General features: G+C 46.5%; 1 protein-coding gene across 4 annotated transcripts in view; it reads left to right on the top strand.

Annotated features, from left to right (window-relative positions):
* Positions 1-396: 396 nt before the first annotated feature.
* The window catches only part of MAP3K9 (mitogen-activated protein kinase kinase kinase 9), a 79,803-nt gene continuing 60,862 nt past the window's right edge, over positions 397-19,337 (top strand). For 3 of the 4 annotated variants that reach the window (XM_027552303.1, XM_027552301.1, XM_027552302.1), the window contains exons 1-2: positions 398-1,145; positions 9,546-9,959. In XM_027552303.1, coding sequence (XP_027408104.1) covers positions 746-1,145; positions 9,546-9,959 — 814 coding nt within the window. In that variant the 5' untranslated portion in view covers positions 398-745. Of the gene's footprint in view, positions 1,146-9,545; positions 9,960-19,337 lie in introns of all 4 variants that reach the window. The other variant, XM_027552300.1, reaches the window with a different exon arrangement.

Raw genomic sequence — 19,337 nt, 5'->3', positions numbered from 1 at the left:
AATGAAACCGCAGCCTCTTCCTTGAACACTCCCAGGAAACGGACAGGTAGCTCAGACCAATGGTTGGAGCTGCGACGGGCCAATGGGAGAGAGAAATGGGTCAACCTGGGGTTTGAGAATGAGCGAGCCCGCACAGGGCGGGGGACGGGGACAGGGGGGACCCGTGACGTATGAGCAGGGTGGATGGAGAGGGGCGGGGTGGATGGCTGGCGGGGGTCCGTGGCGGCCAATGGAAAGACCGGATAGCCCGGGGGGCGGGCCCGGGAGCAGAGAGGCCCCGCCCCCTCGGGTCCGCAGGGCTGGGGTGGAGCCAGGTCCGCGTCAGGTGGTCCAGGGCGTGAGGGCGGCGCAGGGGGCGGGGCGCAGCGCGGAGCAGGGAGCAGCGGCCGGCTGGCGGCGGCGGCGGCGGCGGCAGCGGCGGGCGGCTGCTGGCACCAGCTGCGCGAGCAGGTTACCCGCGGCGGAGGTAGCCAGGCCGCCCCAGAGTGGCGATCGCGAAGGCTAGGGCTCCGGCCCGCCTCGCCCCGATGCTGCGGTGAGCACTCCAGCTCCGCGCACTTGTCGCCGCGCCCCGCCGGCCCCAGCCCCGAGCGATCCGGCGTTCCCCGCCCCGCCAACCCCGGCCCTACCTGAGGCCGCCGTCGGGGGAGGGGTGTCCCCCCAGCTCTGCGGAGCCGCATGAACAATAGGCGGCGGCGGCTCCTGCGGGCGGCGGCAGCCCCGCACCCTATGGATCGGCCGCTCCATGGAGCCCTCCAGAGCGCTTCTCGGCTGCCTGGCGAGCGCCGCCGCTGCCGCCCCGCCGGGGGAGGATGGAGCCGGGGCTGGGGCCGAGGAGGAGGAAGAAGAGGAGGAGGAGGCGGTGGCGGCCCCCCGGGAGCTGGGCTGCGGCGCGCCGCTGCCCTACTGGACGGCCGTGTTCGAGTACGAGGCGGCGGGCGAGGACGAGCTGACCCTGCGGCTGGGCGACGTGGTGGAGGTGCTGTCCAAGGACTCGCAGGTGTCCGGCGACGAGGGCTGGTGGACCGGGCAGCTGAACCAGCGAGTGGGCATCTTCCCGAGCAACTACGTGACCCCGCGCAGCGCCTTCTCCAGCCGCTGCCAGCCCGGCGGCGAGGACCCCAGTTGCTACCCGCCCATTCAGTGTAAGGCGAAGGCGGGCCCGGGAGCCCGGCGGGGGAGGGGGGCGGGGGATGATGGAGGCCTGGGGATGATTGCGGAGGGAGGGGAGACCTCCCTGAGGGTTAGGTTGGGGTGGGCAATGATTGACCTGGGTGTGTGTGTGTGCGCGCGCGCGCTCAGGCTGCACGGGCTTTGGTGGGTGCAGTGGGTAAGATAGACACGCCGCAGGCAGGCCTCGCCTGGAACCTCGGGCGCTTGGGCTTCTTCACCTTCACCTGACCACCTCAGCAGCAGCTCGATTCCACATCCTGAAGCCCCAACACCACCGCCCACCCCCCCACCCCGCCCCGCAAATCTGGCAGGATTTTAGGCAAGCTGGTGGTTTCTGTAATAACCTTAGTCCTCAAATCGGGGACCTTCCCGACCTCTTCTATCGCCTGTCCTCGCCCCTTACTTTTGGTTTAAAGGAGATGGTGGTGTCTCCCTCAGGGCCGAGCTGGTTCACAAGTCCTGGAAGCCTCTGAAACACCTTTGAAATATCATGTTGATTTCTTCGATCCTAATCTTGTATCTCAAAAGTGGTACCTTTAGGAGTCTTATTGAATAATGTGCTAAGAAGGGTGTGTGTGTGAGAGAGAGAGAGAGAGAGTGGGTGGAGGGGCAGGTGATGAGTGGAGAAATGATAGAGAGGGTAAAGTATGTCATTCCCCCCAGAGAGATCAGGAGCACAGGGTAGAGTGGTTAAATCCCAGCCCCTTGACACCTAGACAATATATTTTCTCCTTTCTTCTCACCCTAGATCTTTGCCTATATTTGGTATTTGCCAAATCTCAGGGGAATGATACCCAGGGGTCCCTCCCAGGGCCTTTCTTCCAGTGTCCTGGTTTTCACCAATTTCCCAGGAGCCCCCTGTAACACACCCTGTAATGAATTTTTCTTTGTTTTTTTTTCAAAGGAGTTAACTTGCTATTAGAATCCTTTAATCCTTGATGCTAGGTGGTTTTAGAAGAAAGATGTAAATATCTCCCGGTACAGTTTACACTATTTTGTATTTGAGGGTTTCCATAATTTCTTTCCTGTTAAAAAAGTATTGTTAGTACACATGTATCTTTATTTATTCCATGTTTTATGTACTTTTCCCCTTAGATTTAAAAAATCATTACCGAGGGATAACTTTAAATAGTTTAAAACTTTCACTTGTAACAGTTATTTCTCTGGTCCTATGACTTATTTTCACCCAAACAATTGTATTATATCTTAACCTGTTTATTAAATAACAGCCATTAGTATAAAAATCATAGCCTCTTTCCTTGTTTTGACTGTCAAATTGACATTCAAGTATTTAGCTTCCTTTGTTTTCTCTCTGTTTTATTCAATTAAAAACTTCCTGCTTCTGCTATTTGATCTTTATAATACCTGGAGGTGACAAATTACATTGTTTCCAGTTGTTGCATCTTTTTGGCTCTAGTGCTGGAAAAGTGAAGGCTAAAGGTCCTAGCATATAATGTCCCAAATAGTGTTGAGGATGAACTCGGTCTCATATTGGAAGAGATGTTGGTCTGGCATGTTAGAGAGTAGTGTAGTTTAAACATGTCATATTTTGAGGTTCTTTGTAGGTGATGTTTGGTGATTTGTTTTTCGGAGACATCTGGTGTCAGAGTAGAAGAGCTCTGTGAGGTTCCTGAGCAGGAACTGAGTTTCTTTAGTATCTTTAGTGCTCCCACTGTCAGAGCAGTCAGGAGTGAACCTGACCGAGGCTGGAAGAACCCATGCACAGAAAGCCAGATAGGTCCACACTGCACCATGTTAGAAGCTCCTTCTCCGTTGGGTGCCTAGGGCTTCACCTTTACGGTAACAAAAGTTACCTTGGATAGAATAGATTCCTATATCTAAAACTCAGATGATGAGAAATTAGGAAGCATCTTGTACTTACTGAAATAATTGACTTGAACAACATTGCATTTGAAGGTCTTGTTAAGTTATTTAGCCACACTGGGAGTTCTGATCTTGACTGGGCTTAATTCTTGATAATTCAGAAAATTTAGTTCTAATCAAAACCCAATAAGAGTGCCCAGCGAAAGAGAGATACTGTGTTAAATACCAGGGGATAAAGAAATGAGAAAGTGAGGAGGTACTTAAAAGTCACACATGAGGGAAACTGGTGATGTAAATATATAATTTCAGTGCAGTGCTTTGCTAAAAGAAGTTGCTGATCTGATCAAGTGTTTCTGGTCTGTATGCTGTGTCCATCGGTTCAGTTACTGTCACTCAGAAAATAAAGACAAAGAAAAAAGACAAAGTCTTGTCTCCAAAGACTTTGAATGAAATTGAGCCTTTGACAACTTTTTCCCAGTTAGTTTTTCAAACTTCCTCTTTGGGGCATGAATTTTGCTATTAGATTGTGAATAGAAGACACAAAAGTGTTAGTGACTCTGTAGTGTCTGACTCTTTGCGACCCCATGGACTCAAGTCAGCCAGGCTCCTCTCTATGCATGAAATTCTCCAGGCAAGAATACTGGAGTGGGTTGCCATGAATAATGTTCAGTTTTAGTTTCAAATGCTGCTTTTCAGAGTGAAACTTTTGTTGCAGACTTTAATCAAAACAGAAGAGGAGGAAATTGCTAAATCTTGTGACAAGGAAAACATATAGGAAGGATATTATAAATCATCCAACACTCATAGAGTGCTTTTATCTTCTCCAATGTAGGTATTAGAATTTAGCTCTCCGTGGGGCTGACAAATATAAATAACCCAGGAGCATGCTCATCTTCTTTATTTTAGTGAAAGATGGAAAATGTACAGTTATATCATCTTTGGAGATCTATCACCGTAGGTATTGAGAAAAAGTTTCTCTTACAGGAGAGTTGTTTTTGTTTCCAAGCAGGGCATAAATTAAGGATATGATTGATTTACATTTCTTTTTCTTGTACTCACCAGAAATATAAGGGTATATTTTCAGATGTACTTAAGATTTTTAAATGAGTGATGTGTGTACTATTCACTTACCCCAAACTCATCAGAATGTGCCTATATGTTTAGTTTCTAAGGATACATTTGAGAGACTCCAAGACTGAAAGAAATAAGGATTTTTTCCTGATATTCCTGGAAATATTCTTCCACAGAAACCGAAATATGTGCTGCATGAGACTTGACCTGATTCTTACTTAAAACCAGGTCTTGACAGGAGCAGGGAAGGGAAGGAGTCCCACATGTTCTCAGCTGCAGTGATAGTCTAGTTTCGATCCACAAGGACTTCCTAACAGGGAAGAGAAAGGAGAGGACCCTCCCCACATCCCCCACTATTCTGTCTTCTGTCTGCTTGTAAGTTCTCTTCTATGCTTTTCTTGAAGGCTGGTCAAAATATTTCCTTGACTAAATAGCAAGAACATGAGAGTTTATGTTCTACACAGAGAGAGAGAGAGAGAGAGATCATGGCTTTGCCTTCCCCACAGAGGTTTTCTGTCTTCTGTGGAATGCCATCAGAGGAGCTGTCCTTTCAGCACCCTCGTTCAGAATCACATCTTTTAAGTCCTCATGTTCCAAATAGGAAAAGGACTACGTCAAGGCTGTATATTGTCACCTTGCTTATTTAACTTATATGCAGAGTACATCATGAGAAACGCTGGGCTGGAAGAAGCACAAGCTGGAATCAAGATTGCTGGGAGAAATATCAATAACCTCAGATATGCAGATGACACCACCCTTATGGCAGAAAGTGAAGAGGAACTCAAAAGCCTCTTGATGAAAGTGAAAGAGGAGAGTGAAAAAGTTGGCTTAAAGCTCAACATTCAGAAAACGAAGATCATGGCATCTGGTCCCATCCCTTCATGGGAAATAGATGGGGAAACAGTGGAAACAGTGTCAGACTTTATTTTTTTGGGCTCCAAAATCACTGCAGATGGTGACTGCAGCCATGAAATTAAAAGACGCTTACTCCTTGGAAGAAAAGTTATGACCAACCTAGATAGCATATTCAAAAGCAGACACATTACTTTGCTAACATAGGTCCGTCTAGTCAAGGCTATGGTTTTTCCAGTGGTCATGTATGGATGTGAGAGTTGGACTGTGAAGAAGGCTGAGCATCAAAGAATTGATGCTTTTGAACTGTGGTGTTGGAGAAGACTCTTGAGAGTCCCTTGGACTGCACGGAGATCCAACCAGTTCATTCTGAAGGAGATCAGCCCTGGGATGTCTTTGGAGGGAATGATGCTAAAGCTGAAACTCCAGTACTTCGGCCACCTCATGCAAAGAGTTGACTCATTGGAAAAGACTCTGATGCTGGGAGGGATTGGGGGCAGGAGGAGAAGGGGACGACAGAGGATGAGATGGCTGGATGGCATCACTGACTCGATGGATGTGAGTTTGAGTGAACTCCGGGAGTTGGTGATGGACAGGAAGGCCTGGTGTGCTGCGATTCAGGGGGTCGCAAAGAGTCGGACATGACAGAGTGACTGAACTGAACTGAACTGATGTTTAAATAAGAGGCTTCCCTGGTGTCTTAGTGGTGAAGAATCTGCCTGCCAATGCAGGATCCATGGGTTCATTCCCTGGGTTGGGAAGATCCTCTGGAGAAGGAAATGGCAACCCACTCCAGTATTCTTGCCTGGGAAATCCCTTGGACAGAGGAACCTGGTGGGCTATAGTCCATGGGGTTGAAAAGAGTTGAACGTGACTTAGTGACTAAACAACGATGATAAGTGTTTAAATAAATATTTAACACCTCCTGTGTGTTCACAACTATGCTTCAGACCAGAGGAAAGAAGAGGGTGGATACACAAGAAAATACAGCACTTAATTTCCTTAAGGAGAATTCAGATATCTGAGGAATAAGATATGTAAATATGCATTTATTAAACAGGCACCTACCTTTTCATCCATGAAAAAAAATCTGGTAGGAAAAAATATGAGTGCTCCCTCCATGACCCCTTAAGGGATTCCTAACATAACTTACATTTTTCTCCAGGAAGGTTCTAATCTCTTTTTGACGTAGGCATATTTTTTCTTGTTCATGTAATAGATAAGAATTAGTAATCAGTCAAGATTCGTATTAGGACCTAAAAACACTCAAGCTACTTTAAACAGAAAACAATTTAGTAGAAGAAATTGGGTGCTTGTAGATTTGTTGGAAGGGCAGGGAGAAGGAAGAGGCTCTTGGCTAGAACTATGGGACCAACTCGCAGTCCATTGCAGACCTGGCCCACCAGACAAGCTGCTTCTCTGAGAAGGTACAGAATCAGGAGTTACCATTGAAGTTGACTTCTCCAATACCCTGTTGTAGTTGCTGTCTGGAGATTAGGTGACTACTTGGCTTTGCAACATTCCTTCCACATCTGCAAAACTAGTAAGCTACCCCCATGAACTATAACCCACCAGGCTCCTCTGTCCATGGGATTCTCCTGGCAAGAATACTGGAGTAGGGTGCCTTTTCCTTCTCCAGGGCATCTTCCTGGCCCAGGGATTGAACCCACATCTCTTAATCTCCTGCATTGGCAGAAAGATTCTTTACTACTAGCGCCACTTGGGAAGCCTAATAATTGGACACTGATTTGATATTATAGAAAACCCACTTCTCCACAGCCATGCTTACCAGGAGAAGCAGCAAGGAGATGGTCTCCATATCACTTCTGCCTTCTGAATCTTACGCATCTCATTGGCTGAACCAGCACTCTGTCAAGAAGTCTGGGAAATATAGTTTTTAAACTTTCCAGCTTCTGTAGTACTGAAAGGTATACTGGAGGATTGTAGAATGGATGTAGATTATTAGTCTGCAGGACACACCATTTATTTTTCAAGAGGGGTACTAGATAAGGTGATGATCTTTTGTTGTTGCTGTCATTTATTTACTTTTGTTCTCATAAAACTTTTAAATTTATTTTTTAATTGGAGGAAAATTGCTTTACAATGTTGTGTTGGTCACTGAGGTGATAATCCTGAACAATTGGAACTTTGAGGGTGCAAATGGGCCACGTATTTTGTATACTTAAAGGCAGTCCGACTAACTTCCTTAGAGTTTTCTTTGTGCAGACTGCCAGGTAAATTACAAAATATAAATGAACATTAGCCCTAGATAGGATGGAAATGCTATAACTGAGCAGGAACCTAGTTCTGAACACCACCAGCATCTGAATGGAGAATAGAGACATTGTGGAGCTGGCTGAGAATAGAAAAGAACAGTCTGCAGTGGGCATCTCCTCTTTCGGTCTTGCCAAGAGTTCAGAAATATGTGATCTTTGTGTTCAGTTTTTTCTTTTGTAGCAGTGTGACTATTCTCTGTATTTGTTTCAGGAGGTCCAGTTCCAGCTTTTCCCCAGATCTGAGTTTGATTTCTTTCATACTGAAGTAGATTCTCCCCATTTTGCTTTACTCTCTATTGGTCTCCAGCTGAATCAGCACGTAAAGGACAGTGGTGTGTCAGGCAGAGAGGATCAGCCCTCATGCATCTTGCAGTCTAGTAGGAAAATAGGCATTGAACAAGTAATTATAACTTTGTTGAGTCTTGCCAATAGAGACTGCTATGGGAGTGCTTGATGGAGGCCTGGCCTCGTTTAGTAGAGGGGTTAGGAAAAGTTCCTCTAGGAGATTATAGTTAAGCTGAGACTTGAGACCAGCTGGGTCAGCTAGGTGAAGACAAGGGAAGAGACTGAGAAGACAGAGAATAGGGTTTTCATGAGAGAAACATGAAATAGCACTTCACTTGTACAGCAACACCATATCTAACTCAAGATTCATAATCACTTGTGGTTATTATTCTCTATCCATGGAAGTTTTTCCAAACAGCTAAAGATACAGTCAAGTATGGTAGATTCAAACTCTGGATTTGGGATGGGAAATGAGAGGGTGGGGGTGTCACTGGGAACCTCAGGGCTGGAACTGTGGTGGGGGTAAGATGTTGCCTTGGAGACTCCTCTTTCTTGCACACTTTAATCACCAGGTCCTGGTAAAACCAAGTTTTGAAGATCTCCTGATTTTTTTCCCTGATCTCCAGCCTTCACGGCTCCTGAGATTTGACTCGTGCTTATGTACCTGGATTACTGCAACGGTCTCCTTAGTGGTCCTTTTTGCTATTACGTTCCACATAGCTGCCAGAGTTGGTTTTCTTTCTAAGTCACAAGTCTGACCCCAGCAAGACTTTGAGCCTCATCTACCCTAATGCATATAATCCAGCTGCCCTGGACTCCTGAAATTCCTGGTAGGCTATATACCTTCATGCACATGTTCTTTCCCTTCCCCCCGCCCCCGCCTTTTCTCTTTATTGAAGTAGAGTTGATTTACAATGCTGTGTTAATTTCTGCTGTATAGCGAAGTGATCCAGTTATGCATATACTTTTTCTTCCTTATATTCTTTTCCATTATGGTTTATCACAAGATGCTGAATGCAGTTCCCTTGTAGGAACAGCAGGACCTTGTTGTTTATCCGTTCTATATATACTAGTTTGCATCTGCTAACCCCAGACTCCCACTCTGTCCCTCTTCAATACACTCACCCTCTTGGCAGCCCCAAGTCTGCTGTGTCTGTGAGTCTGTTACTGTTTCATAGATAAGTTCATTTGTTTCATAATTTAGATTCCACATACACGTGATATTATACGGTGTTTGTCTTTCTCTGTCTGACTTCTTCCCTTCCTATGAAAATCTCTAGGTCCGCCCATGTTGTTGCAAATGGCACGATTTCATTCTTTCTTATGGCCGAGTAACATTCAATTGTGTGTGTGCATCACGTCTTCTTTATCCACTCATCTGTCAGTGGACGTCTAGGTTGTCTCCACCTCACGTCTGCTGTGAATAAGTGCTTCGTGCCCTGTGTTCTGGCTCATGACCTTCCATCTGCCGGGACTGTCTTCTCCACCTTGGTCTTCATTTCCTGATGATAGCCCTTCCTCTCATTCTTTGGGCCTGTTTCAGATGTTTCCTTCCTTGAGAATCCTTTTCCCACCCACCCTCTTAAGCCCTGTCCTGTGGTGGGAGTGAGTGATTTCCCTCATCTTCGGATCATACCACCACCGAAGCTCTTTTACACCACACTTTGGCTGTTGTCTGTCTGCCTTGGCACTGTACTACATGCTTCTTGCTACCTGGTATATACACAGTAAAATGTGAACAAGCCACACAAGGACTGATCTCCCCCAGTTTTTCTTTTAGTTAAAATGGTTGCTCTCGGTACAGTATTCTTCATGAAGTTCCAAGTAGAAGTTATTTCGTGAATACTTATTGAATACCTACTATGTGCCAGTCACTAAAGATAACGCGCTGGCCACAGAAAAAAATGTTACCCGCTTTTCCTGTCCTTGGGGAGTTTATTGCGGGGAGACTGAAAAGCCAAGTGAACAGACAGCTTGTTGGGTTTACCCAGCTAGGTAAATGGGTGATTAAATGGTGTTTTTCAAATGTTTTTGACTTGCTCCTTTTCTCCTGTTCTTTCTCAGTGTTAGAGATTGATTTTGCGGAGCTGACCTTGGAAGAGATTATCGGCATCGGGGGCTTTGGGAAGGTCTATCGTGCTTTCTGGATAGGGGATGAGGTCGCTGTGAAAGCAGCTCGCCATGATCCCGACGAGGACATCAGCCAGACCATAGAGAACGTCCGCCAGGAGGCCAAGCTCTTTGCCATGCTGAAGCACCCCAACATCATTGCCCTTCGGGGGGTGTGTCTGAAGGAACCCAACCTCTGCTTGGTCATGGAGTTTGCTCGTGGAGGGCCTTTGAATAGAGTGTTATCTGGGAAAAGGATTCCCCCAGACATCCTGGTGAACTGGGCCGTGCAGATTGCCAGAGGGATGAACTACTTACATGATGAGGCAATTGTCCCCATCATCCACCGTGACCTTAAATCCAGCAACAGTGAGTACAGAGAGGTGGGGCTGGAGGGCTTGAGATCACTTTCAGACCCGGTCATAGCTTGGGTTGAAGTGGATGTCTCAGGAATCTTAGTGGGCAGTGAAATGCCCTGCTTAAAGCCAGTCCATCCTTTGGGAATTCTCTGGCAGTTCAGTGGTTAGGGCTCCATGCTTCCACTGTAGAGGGCATGGTTGGGGAACCAAGATCTTGTATGTCACATGGCACAGCCAAAAAGAGAAAGAAAAAGGAAAAAAAAAATTACCAAAAAAAAGAGAAGAAAAATACCAAAAAAAGAAAAAAACCCAATTAGCAGGCATGGTTGGCAGTGTGTGACTCTGTGATGTGCTGTTCAAACAAAACACTTAGATGCGTTTTTCCATTTTGAGGGAAGGGTGGGTGCTTCTGAACACAAAAGGAGTTTTCCTCCTCCGTGAAACAATAGATAAAGCAAACCAATACCATCTGTTTGCATTTCTGTCTGAACTATCCAACCTGAGTTCCCACCAGAGAAGGGGTATAAGAGAGAGGAGGCGTGTCGTTGAAGCCATGAGGCCCGTTCAGGTAACCGTGTCAGCTTGGGGAACACGACCTCACTGGTAGACCTACAGCTCTCCTGAGAGCCTCAAGGTGGTATTAATTAATAGTCATAACTACATAGTGTTTAATAGCAGGGAACTGAGAAGTAACTGTTTATTAAACATCTAGAACCCATAAACCAGATTGTAAAGCAAGTGTTAGACATAATTAAATGGTGGGTTGGTATAAACTTCAGTCTCTTTCCTTAGCTGAATCAGCAGGCCTTGGGAGTATGCTTCTTTTGTGTGGTAATTTGGACTTTCCCTGGCCTAAAGTGCATGGTAGAGAGGATACAATTTGCTAAGTGGTATATGCCTAAAGTCACTTTGGGCAGCCTGTCCAGAGAGGAGGGCGTTAGGAGTTTGGGGTCCCAGAAATTTCACGCTCTGTGTCCTTCAGCTTTGAGCCCAGAAATCCTTTAGACCTTGTTTTCCTCCTGGTTGTTCCACATGTGGCTTATTTTTGTCTTGATGCTATTGTGAATCTGTTAACTTTAAAAAATACATTTTAAATAACATAGGTAGTAAGTGCTTTTGTTCTAAAAATTAGGAAGTGTAGATAAACAGAAAGAAGGATCACCCATAATGTTTTCCTTCTGGAAGTGTATATATTGCATTTGGCATATTTTCCCAGACATTTAAAAAGCATATATGGCCCATATATACAGAAATATACTTTCCAACTTACTTTAAAATAGCATTTGTTACCCTTACCTCATCTACATGCATCCTCTTCCCCTTTAATAAGAACAAATTTCCTCCTGGTGAGTATGGAGCATTAGATATGTATTTTGGATATAATGCATGTGAAGGATTTCAGTTCCATGAAATAAATCTGGTTTCTCTTTTCCTTCTGCCATTATTCTCTCTCTTTACTATATGATTATTCTCATCCTTCCTGCACAATTCTGTTCTTTAAATGTGTGTGTGGGTGTGCTTAGTCGGTCCGACTCCTTGCAACCCCATGGACTATAGGCTCCTCTGGCCATGGGGATTCTCCAGGCAAGAATCCTGGAGTGGGTTGCCATGCCCTCCTCCAGGGGTTCTTCCCAACCCAGGGATTGAACCCAGGTCTCCCACATTGCAGATGGATTCTTTACCATCTGAGCCACCAGGAAAGCCCTTTAAATGTATAAAATAAGTTAAAACTTCTGCTGACTTCCTTTTTAAGAAAAAAAAATTTTTTTTTCTACCTAGAGATTGCTTTGGATGATGGAGTGAGAATAAGCTCATGTGTTGGTAGAAAATGGGATATAGAAGCTGAATTGTTAAAAAATGCATTCTTATATCCTTATCATGCTGGGTGAGCTAGGCATTGTGCACTCATCTTACATAATTGAGCCCATTTACAAACTTGGGCCAGGGTGATTGTAAAAGTTAATAATTTCCTCTATGAAGTTTTACATCTGGGTATAATTTCAAGCTGCAGATACGAGGTTTTACATTTTCTGATTTATGCTTGGAAGTCTAAACTCTTATGAAAGGAAAGCTAACTTGCTAAGGAGGTGCAGGGGACCTGAGTGTCATTCTGTCTCCTTGGAGACAAAAGCCTGGTCCTTTGTCCTAATGTGGGTCTTAGGATTCCCGAGGGGGACCTTCAGGTACAGTGTATGGTGGCAGGGCATACTATTTTAAAGGACCTCATACTATTTTAAAGGACCTCAAGACCACTGATGCCCTGAAATGTTCATAGTCCACTGGGCTGCTGGTTGGTGCTGATGTTGATGCTTGCTGTAAATCTCACATGTGAGTTGGGGGTAGCTCATTGGGTGGCTGTTTGTCTGTGATTGAATTTATCCAACATGAGCCCTGATGACACTGTTGTTTTTATTCCATTGCCGTGTATACACGACTTGAAAATCATTTTAGAAATGTTACGTCACTTCTTTGCCTCCAGTTTGAGAGTTGTAACTTCTTTGAGTTTTGCAGATTTGGGGATACTGGCCTGTTCCTCTTGGTTTTTATTAGGAGCTCCAGAGAGTCGCATTTTGTTCATAGTCATGTGAGGGCAGAATTCTGTGAATTATATGTGTTAGTTGACTTTGAACCCCCAGAGAAAAGAGTAAGGTACACATGGGGGCTGTCTTGTGGAAAAAACAAAGTAGCTGGTGATAAAATCTAACTGTTACAAAAAGTTCAGTAAAAAAGTGATATATTAAAAGGCTGATTATCAGGCTGATAATATATCCTGATTATCCGTTTAAAAAAGTCATGTGCTATTTACGACATATGTGTAGCATAGAACATCTTAGGTTGTTCGTGTATCATCTGAAGTAAGTTTTGGTTTAATGCCCATAACTTGAAAAAACAAAACAAAGTAACAGTGGCTAAAACAAGGTGTACATTCATGTTTGAAAGGAAGGCCAGGGGTGTTTAAAGCATCTCCACCTCTCTTTACTGCATCTCAGGGTTGCCTTAGGATCCAAGATGACTTCTGAAACGCCAATTATTTGGTCTGAGTCACAGGCCTGAAGGAACAGGAAAAGCAGAAGCACAGAGGAAGCTGCTCCTGTGGCTGAGTCGTCTCCCTTTAGCTTCCTAGAAATCCAGCACAACACATCTGCCTGTATTCAGTAGCTAGAATGGAGTCCCGTAGGCATGGCTAGTACAGGGACCACTGGGCAGTGAAGGGTTTTATTCTGGGTTGGCATGGATCCTGGCCAATAATCAGGGTCTGTTACCAAGGAAGAGAGAGAACATGGATGGTGGGGAAACAGCTGGCAGTCTTACCATGAAGTCTGGGAACATGCATTGGGAAGAAGTGTTATCTTAGATATTGATTAGATATTTACCATTATACAGCCAATAAAGCAGGGTTAGCCAGGTGCTGGGACGTGTGGCTCAGACTCCTGATTTAAGGGGCGGTTTCTACTACTCTACTGCAGTGCATCATTAACTTCAACATCTCTTCTTGAAACTACTCATTGAAGTCCTGGCTATAAAAGTGGATTTATGTGTCTCTGCTCCTCACACTGGGGAAAGCCAGCCACTTGATTGTTAGCAAAGACGTTAGTGAAAGATGGTCTTTTAGTGGAAAGATTGTCCTTTTGGGGGTAGGTAAGTGGAGTTCAGGGTTTTGGCTTAAGGGCATTTGGCAAAATAACAGTTTAATAGGGGCTATTAAAAATAAAATTAGTATAAAAATGAGGTGATGGAAAATGAAAAGCCTTGCTCAAAGTGAAGGTAGTGGTATTACTTTTGTTATTAACGTCTTTCCTCCCATTAAAAAACATGGAAGAACATAGAGCTAAACGCAGTGTGTGTTTTTCCTTTTTTTTTTTTTTTGGCATTTTTGCATATTTCTTTTCACCCCTAAATCTTAACTGTGTGTGTGTGCTAAGTCACTTCAGTTGTGTGTGACTGTGATCCTGTGGACTGTAGCCTGCCAGGCTCCTCTGTGCTTGGGATTCTCCAGGCAAGAATACTGGAGTGGGTTGCCATGCCCTCCTTCAGGAGACCTTCCTGACCCAAGGATCAAACCCATGTCTCTTACATTGATCCATGTCTCTTTCATTGGCAGGTGGGTTCTTTACTGCTAGAGCAACCTGGGAAGCCCCAAATCTTACACAGGAAATCCTAATAAGTACATTGCTTGTAGCCTGCTTTCTCTCCCCACTGCCAACTTGCTATATTGTGACCACTTTCTTATTAAATAAATATTCTTCTACCACAAGATATTTAAAGGTTTTACAGTTTTCCACTACACTATTTTGGCTTCCCAGGTGGCTCAGTGTAAAGAATCTGCCTGCCAAGCAGGAGACACGGGTTTGATCCATGGGCCAGAAAGATTCCCTGGAGAAGGAAATGGTAACCCCACTCCAATATTCTTGCCTGGGAAATCCCATGGACAGAAGAGCCTGGCTGGCTACAGTCCATGGGGTCGCAAGAGAGTTGGACACAACTTAGCAATTAAACAGCAACAACATCTACAGTATTTAGATATAGTATATTAACTAAACCAAACCCGTATATAACCATCATCATCACCAAACCTCTAAATAATAATAACAACAAGCAACTACTGCTTATTGAGTGTTCTCTTTTGGTCAGGCCCTATCTAAGCATTTTATGTGGGTTCCCATCTAATTTTCACAGCAACCCTGCAGAGTGAAGACTGTGCATGTCTTTATTTTACAAATAGGAAGCAGAGACTCAAAACAGGCAGCTGTTTCTCTGGGCTCTCGCTGCTGGTCTGGAGACCAGGTCTGACTCCTCATGGCTGCACCATTCCCTGCACTCTGCTCAGGGTTAGCTGGGGTGTCTCACTGCTCCACTACTTACTTCGTGTAGTGCTTTTGTTTTATATAATTAGGAGTAATGTTACTGTGTTTACTGGGTCTTAGTGTCCACATGTCATTAACTCATGAGAACTCATTGTTAATTTCACAGCTGAAAGAGCAGAGGTGAGCGATGAACTGGATTTGGTTCGGGACTAGCCACGCCTTTTCAAATGTCAGCTTGAACTCAGCTAGCCTTCCTCTTTTCAGATGTCAACTTCTCACGGGTCTTTGCTGTCCTATCTCCCTCTTCTTCCTCTGCAGGTGTTTCCCCTTTAGCCAGGCCAGTTTCGTCTTTCCCTTGGAACCGGCTGTGTATTACTTCCCACCCATGGGGCCCTCATCACACTTACTGTTGCTGTGGGATGAAGCTTGCTTTCAGAGGTACCCTCACCTCATCTCTCTGCCTGGCCAAACCCCACTCATTTTCCTGTACTCAAGTCACACCTGGCCACTTCCTGCTAGCCCGTCTCTGGAGTCAGTGCTAAGCAGGAGGCTCTTTCTAAGGTTACCCAGCAGGTATACGAGGCATGTCCTAAAGTATTGTGTTCAGTGGATGGATTCCATTTTCTGTGGGTACAGAGACACATTCTGCAAGTCAAAATAAATACATAAGTAAATAAAGCAGAAATGAAGCAAAGAACCATCCTGGTGAGTGGGACTCAGCGGGCGAGGCTGGGAGGTCTGAGCTGCAAGCCATGTGCACCTCTCAGTTCTTCAACTTTGCCTGGAAGCTTTGCTTTCCCGCTTTCACCTGAACACGACCATCTCCTGTGCAGAGATGGCTCTCGTTGGTGTGTCATTTTGAGCACTTGGTGTTGGGGCTATAATTGACACAGCCCTGCCCTCAAGGAGTTCCCTGTGGGGTCACAGAGAAGGACCTAAAACCAGCCCAGTGCAAGCACGGGCCCCCAGGAGGTGATGGTGCCTGAACACTCCCCATGGATTCTCTAGCCTCAGCCCTTTCCTGAGGTTGGAGGGGCTCGGGTCCCCTTCTTAGGATTCGCAAAGGGTGCTGCCCTCTTCGTGGAACATTTGCCCTCATTCTGCCCAGCTTGCTGGGGGAGGCTGCCCACCTGTTTTTCCTCTGGCAACCCTGGGTTCTGCTCTGTAACTTACTCAGGTGCAGGGAGAAGCCAGGCCCTGGAGAGCATGTAGGTACCTGCAGAGCCTGTGCTGGCGTGGTCAGAGGATTGTGTTGTATGGACGATCTTTGTAGGTGTCCCTGGACTATGACTGAACCCTGAGCTTAGGGAGAACACCATGGTAAGGGTTGGGTTCAGGGCAGGAAAGGATTTGGATAAAGGATGGAAATTGTGAATTTCCACACCATTCTTCTGTCCCTTCCCTGCTATTTCTGTTTCCTCTGATTCGAGCCTTGGTTACCTTGAAAGTCAGGGAAATTGTTCTGTCTTCTCTTCCCCACACCCCCCACCCCAAACCTGGTAACAGCTAAGTAGCCATCTCCCCTTTCTGCAGGTGGCCTGTGGGACTGTCATTGCTCAGGGTCAAGGTTTGTGCTTTGGGATCTCGGAGGAGACAGGAGTCTGTCTGTGTCTTCTTCCCCGCCGTGGCTCTTGGACAGTTTTCCATTCCTGACTTGGTGCTTTCCCCCATTCCCAGGAGGTAGCTCGGGATCACTTATGGATGGGAAACTGGGACACAGAGTGGAGACAGTGGTCTGGTTGAGGCAAAAGGAAAAGAGAGCTTCTTCCCAGGTCACCCATCTCTTTACCTAGAAGTCCCTGTCAGGACCCCCATCAGCTTCCTGCTCAACCACACTTGCTCCTCTTATTAAGGAAGGATCTATGCAGAATGTGTGTAGGTTTGGAAGGAAGAGGGTTACAGCTCATACTAATTTTGGGAGAAGAGGGTTACAGCTTATACTCATCTGAGGCTCAGAGCAGGTTATGGCGAAAGGAGAGCTTCTTAGTTGGGCGTCTGGGTAAGAAGAGGATGGGGCAGTGGAAGGAGCACTGACCCGGTGCCCCCTGGGCAGACGGGCTGGGTGGTCCCAGGCACATCTCATCATCTCTCTGGGCCTCAGATTCCTCACCTGTGAAATGAGAGGTTTGGATGAGATGGTGTCTGAGATCCCTCCCTCCCGGGGCTGACATTACACGATCCAGTGTGAATGTGTGTGTGTCGGGGGTGGATGATGACCCCGCGTTCTGTCTAAATCTGTGTCACGCTACAGGGCGCCCAGGCTCCCTGCTTCCTGGGCTCATTGCGGGGGCCAGAGCTCCCGATGGGGAGTCTTCACCAAGCGGTTCAGTGGGGAAACAGCTGACTGGAGCCCACAGGTTCTCCCTTCCCCCTTTGCTGCTCGGAGCGTGACAGATGGCCTTGCTGAGACAAGATGCTCCGGCCACGTGAATCATGCCAGGGACCTAGAATATACCAAGGGCAGCCTTCCTCCTGGAAGCAGGACGCAGCTCATCACAGGCCACCTCTGTCCTTGGAGCTGAGTGAGGGGGCGTCCTGGCCTGTCAGAGCTCTGCGGCTGGTTTCCCACTCGGTCCTCTGAATCAACAACACAAGGCTTTTTCAGGCAGGGCTCCAGACCACTTGTTGTTTAATCACGAAGTTGTGTCTGACTCTTTGCGACCTCCATGGACTGTAGCCTGCCAGGCTCCTCTGTCCAAGGGGTTTCCCAGGCAAGGATACTGGATTGGGTTGTCATTTCTTTCTCCAGGGGATCTTCCCCACCCAGAGATCAAACCCATGTCTCCTGCATTAGCAGGGGCATTCTGTACCACTGAGCCATGAGGGAAGCCCTCCAGTCCACTTAGGCACTTTTAATCTTGTGCCTCTGTGCCCAGCACCAACAGAAGTGAGGGAGACTGCTTGTGCAGCACACGAAAAGTGGCCGTGAGACACAGAAATGAGAAGTGTTAAGGCTGTGGATCATACTTCGCCTTCTTTCCTAACTTTCCCAGGAGTTTTGCTCTCTGTGGGAAACTCAAAGATTTTGAGAAGTAAGCATTTCCCCCTTAAGCTTGACACTGGGAGCCATGTGGTCTCACGGAAGGAACACTGCTTGGGAGTCAGAGAGACTCGGATTTAGGCTACTTCTTGTGCCCCTGACATTGGGTGTGTCTCTTGGAGCTCCAGGATTCTCATCTGTAACACGTGGACACGACAAAAGAGAGCAGCGCGGTTTTAAGACAGCCTGAAATGATGTGCGCCAAGTATCACCTGGGCTCCCCAGGTGGTGCTAGTGGTAAAGAACCCGCCTGCCAATGCAAAAGACATAAGGAACGCACCAGTTTGATCTCTGGGTCAGGAAGATCCCCTGGAGGAGGGCATGGCAACCCACTCCAGTATTCCTGCCTGGAGAATTCCATGGACAGAGGAACCTGGCGGGCTACAGTCCATGGGGTTGCAGTGAGTCGGACACGACCGAAGAAACTTACCGTGAAGGTATCACCCAGAACCACATTCAGTGAAGGGCTGCCCCTTTCCCCGCTCTTTCTATCTCTTGTTATTTTAGGTATACACAGGCTCTAGTTGGGTTTCCCTTTTTAAAGTAGTATGGGGATTTAGGCAGCCAGAAAGCCCTGCTTTCTGCCAAGTTAGCCAGGGGTAGTTTTATCCCTCTCACGAAAAAGAAAGTGAAGTCACTCAGTCGTGTCCGACTCTTTGCGAGTCCATGGACTGTAGCCTACCGGGCTCCTCTGTCCATGGGATTTTCCAGGCAAGAGTACTGGAGTGGGTTGCCATTTCCTTCTCCACCAAAACGGGCAGATTTGTTCCAGCTGAAGCCACGGAAGGCATCGATCCCCAGCCGCTCCTTCCTACTGTGTGCGGGCCTCTTGCTATATCTGGACCCAGCCTTAACTCCGAGCACTTGGCCCCCTGAGAACACTGCCTTGTCTTGTTATGGCCTTTGGCCTGATTGAATGGGACAGCTGGCCAGTTTTATGGCTCTGCTGGCCTCTCAGCTGACAATTAAAATGCTTTTGCCCCAGGAGGAAGGCAATATATTTCTCTTGCTCTTTCGTCTGCTGCCAAGGTCAAAGGGAATGCCCTTTCTTGCATCCCCGTCCCGACTTACCCAAATCAATGTAGCATTTTTGTGGCATGGTTTCTTTTGAGACCCTGGAATATTCAGAGTGGGTGAAAGAGATTTTATTTTAAGTGTTATTGTCTTCTTTTGGAAGGAGAATGGAGTATGATTTCCTCTTTTCCTTCTTGGTATTACAGCTTTATTTCCAAATCTGGTTGTGCCCAGCACTTAAAAGTTCCTCAAGAAATGTTTGTGGTTTTGATCATCACAAATTCCAGCCTTGTGCCTTTTCCCGTGCATGAATCCCCTTGCCCCCAGATACCTTCTCCAGAAAACACTCAAGCTCTCCTCCTTTAGAGCCCACACTTGAGAGATGAACCCCCTTTTCCACTTCAAATGAGCCCACGTGAGCTCTGGGTGACACTGGTTTTGAATCCTCGCTCTGATGCTAGCTGGGACCTTCGGAAAAGGATGTACTCTCTTGGTTTCTGCAAATGTAAAATGGGAATAATTGTAATCC

Source organism: Bos indicus x Bos taurus, chromosome 10 (assembly GCF_003369695.1).
Source record: "Bos indicus x Bos taurus breed Angus x Brahman F1 hybrid chromosome 10, Bos_hybrid_MaternalHap_v2.0, whole genome shotgun sequence".
Classification (NCBI taxonomy): domain Eukaryota; kingdom Metazoa; phylum Chordata; class Mammalia; order Artiodactyla; family Bovidae; genus Bos; species Bos indicus x Bos taurus.
This window is presented reverse-complemented; position numbering and strand designations above follow the sequence as displayed.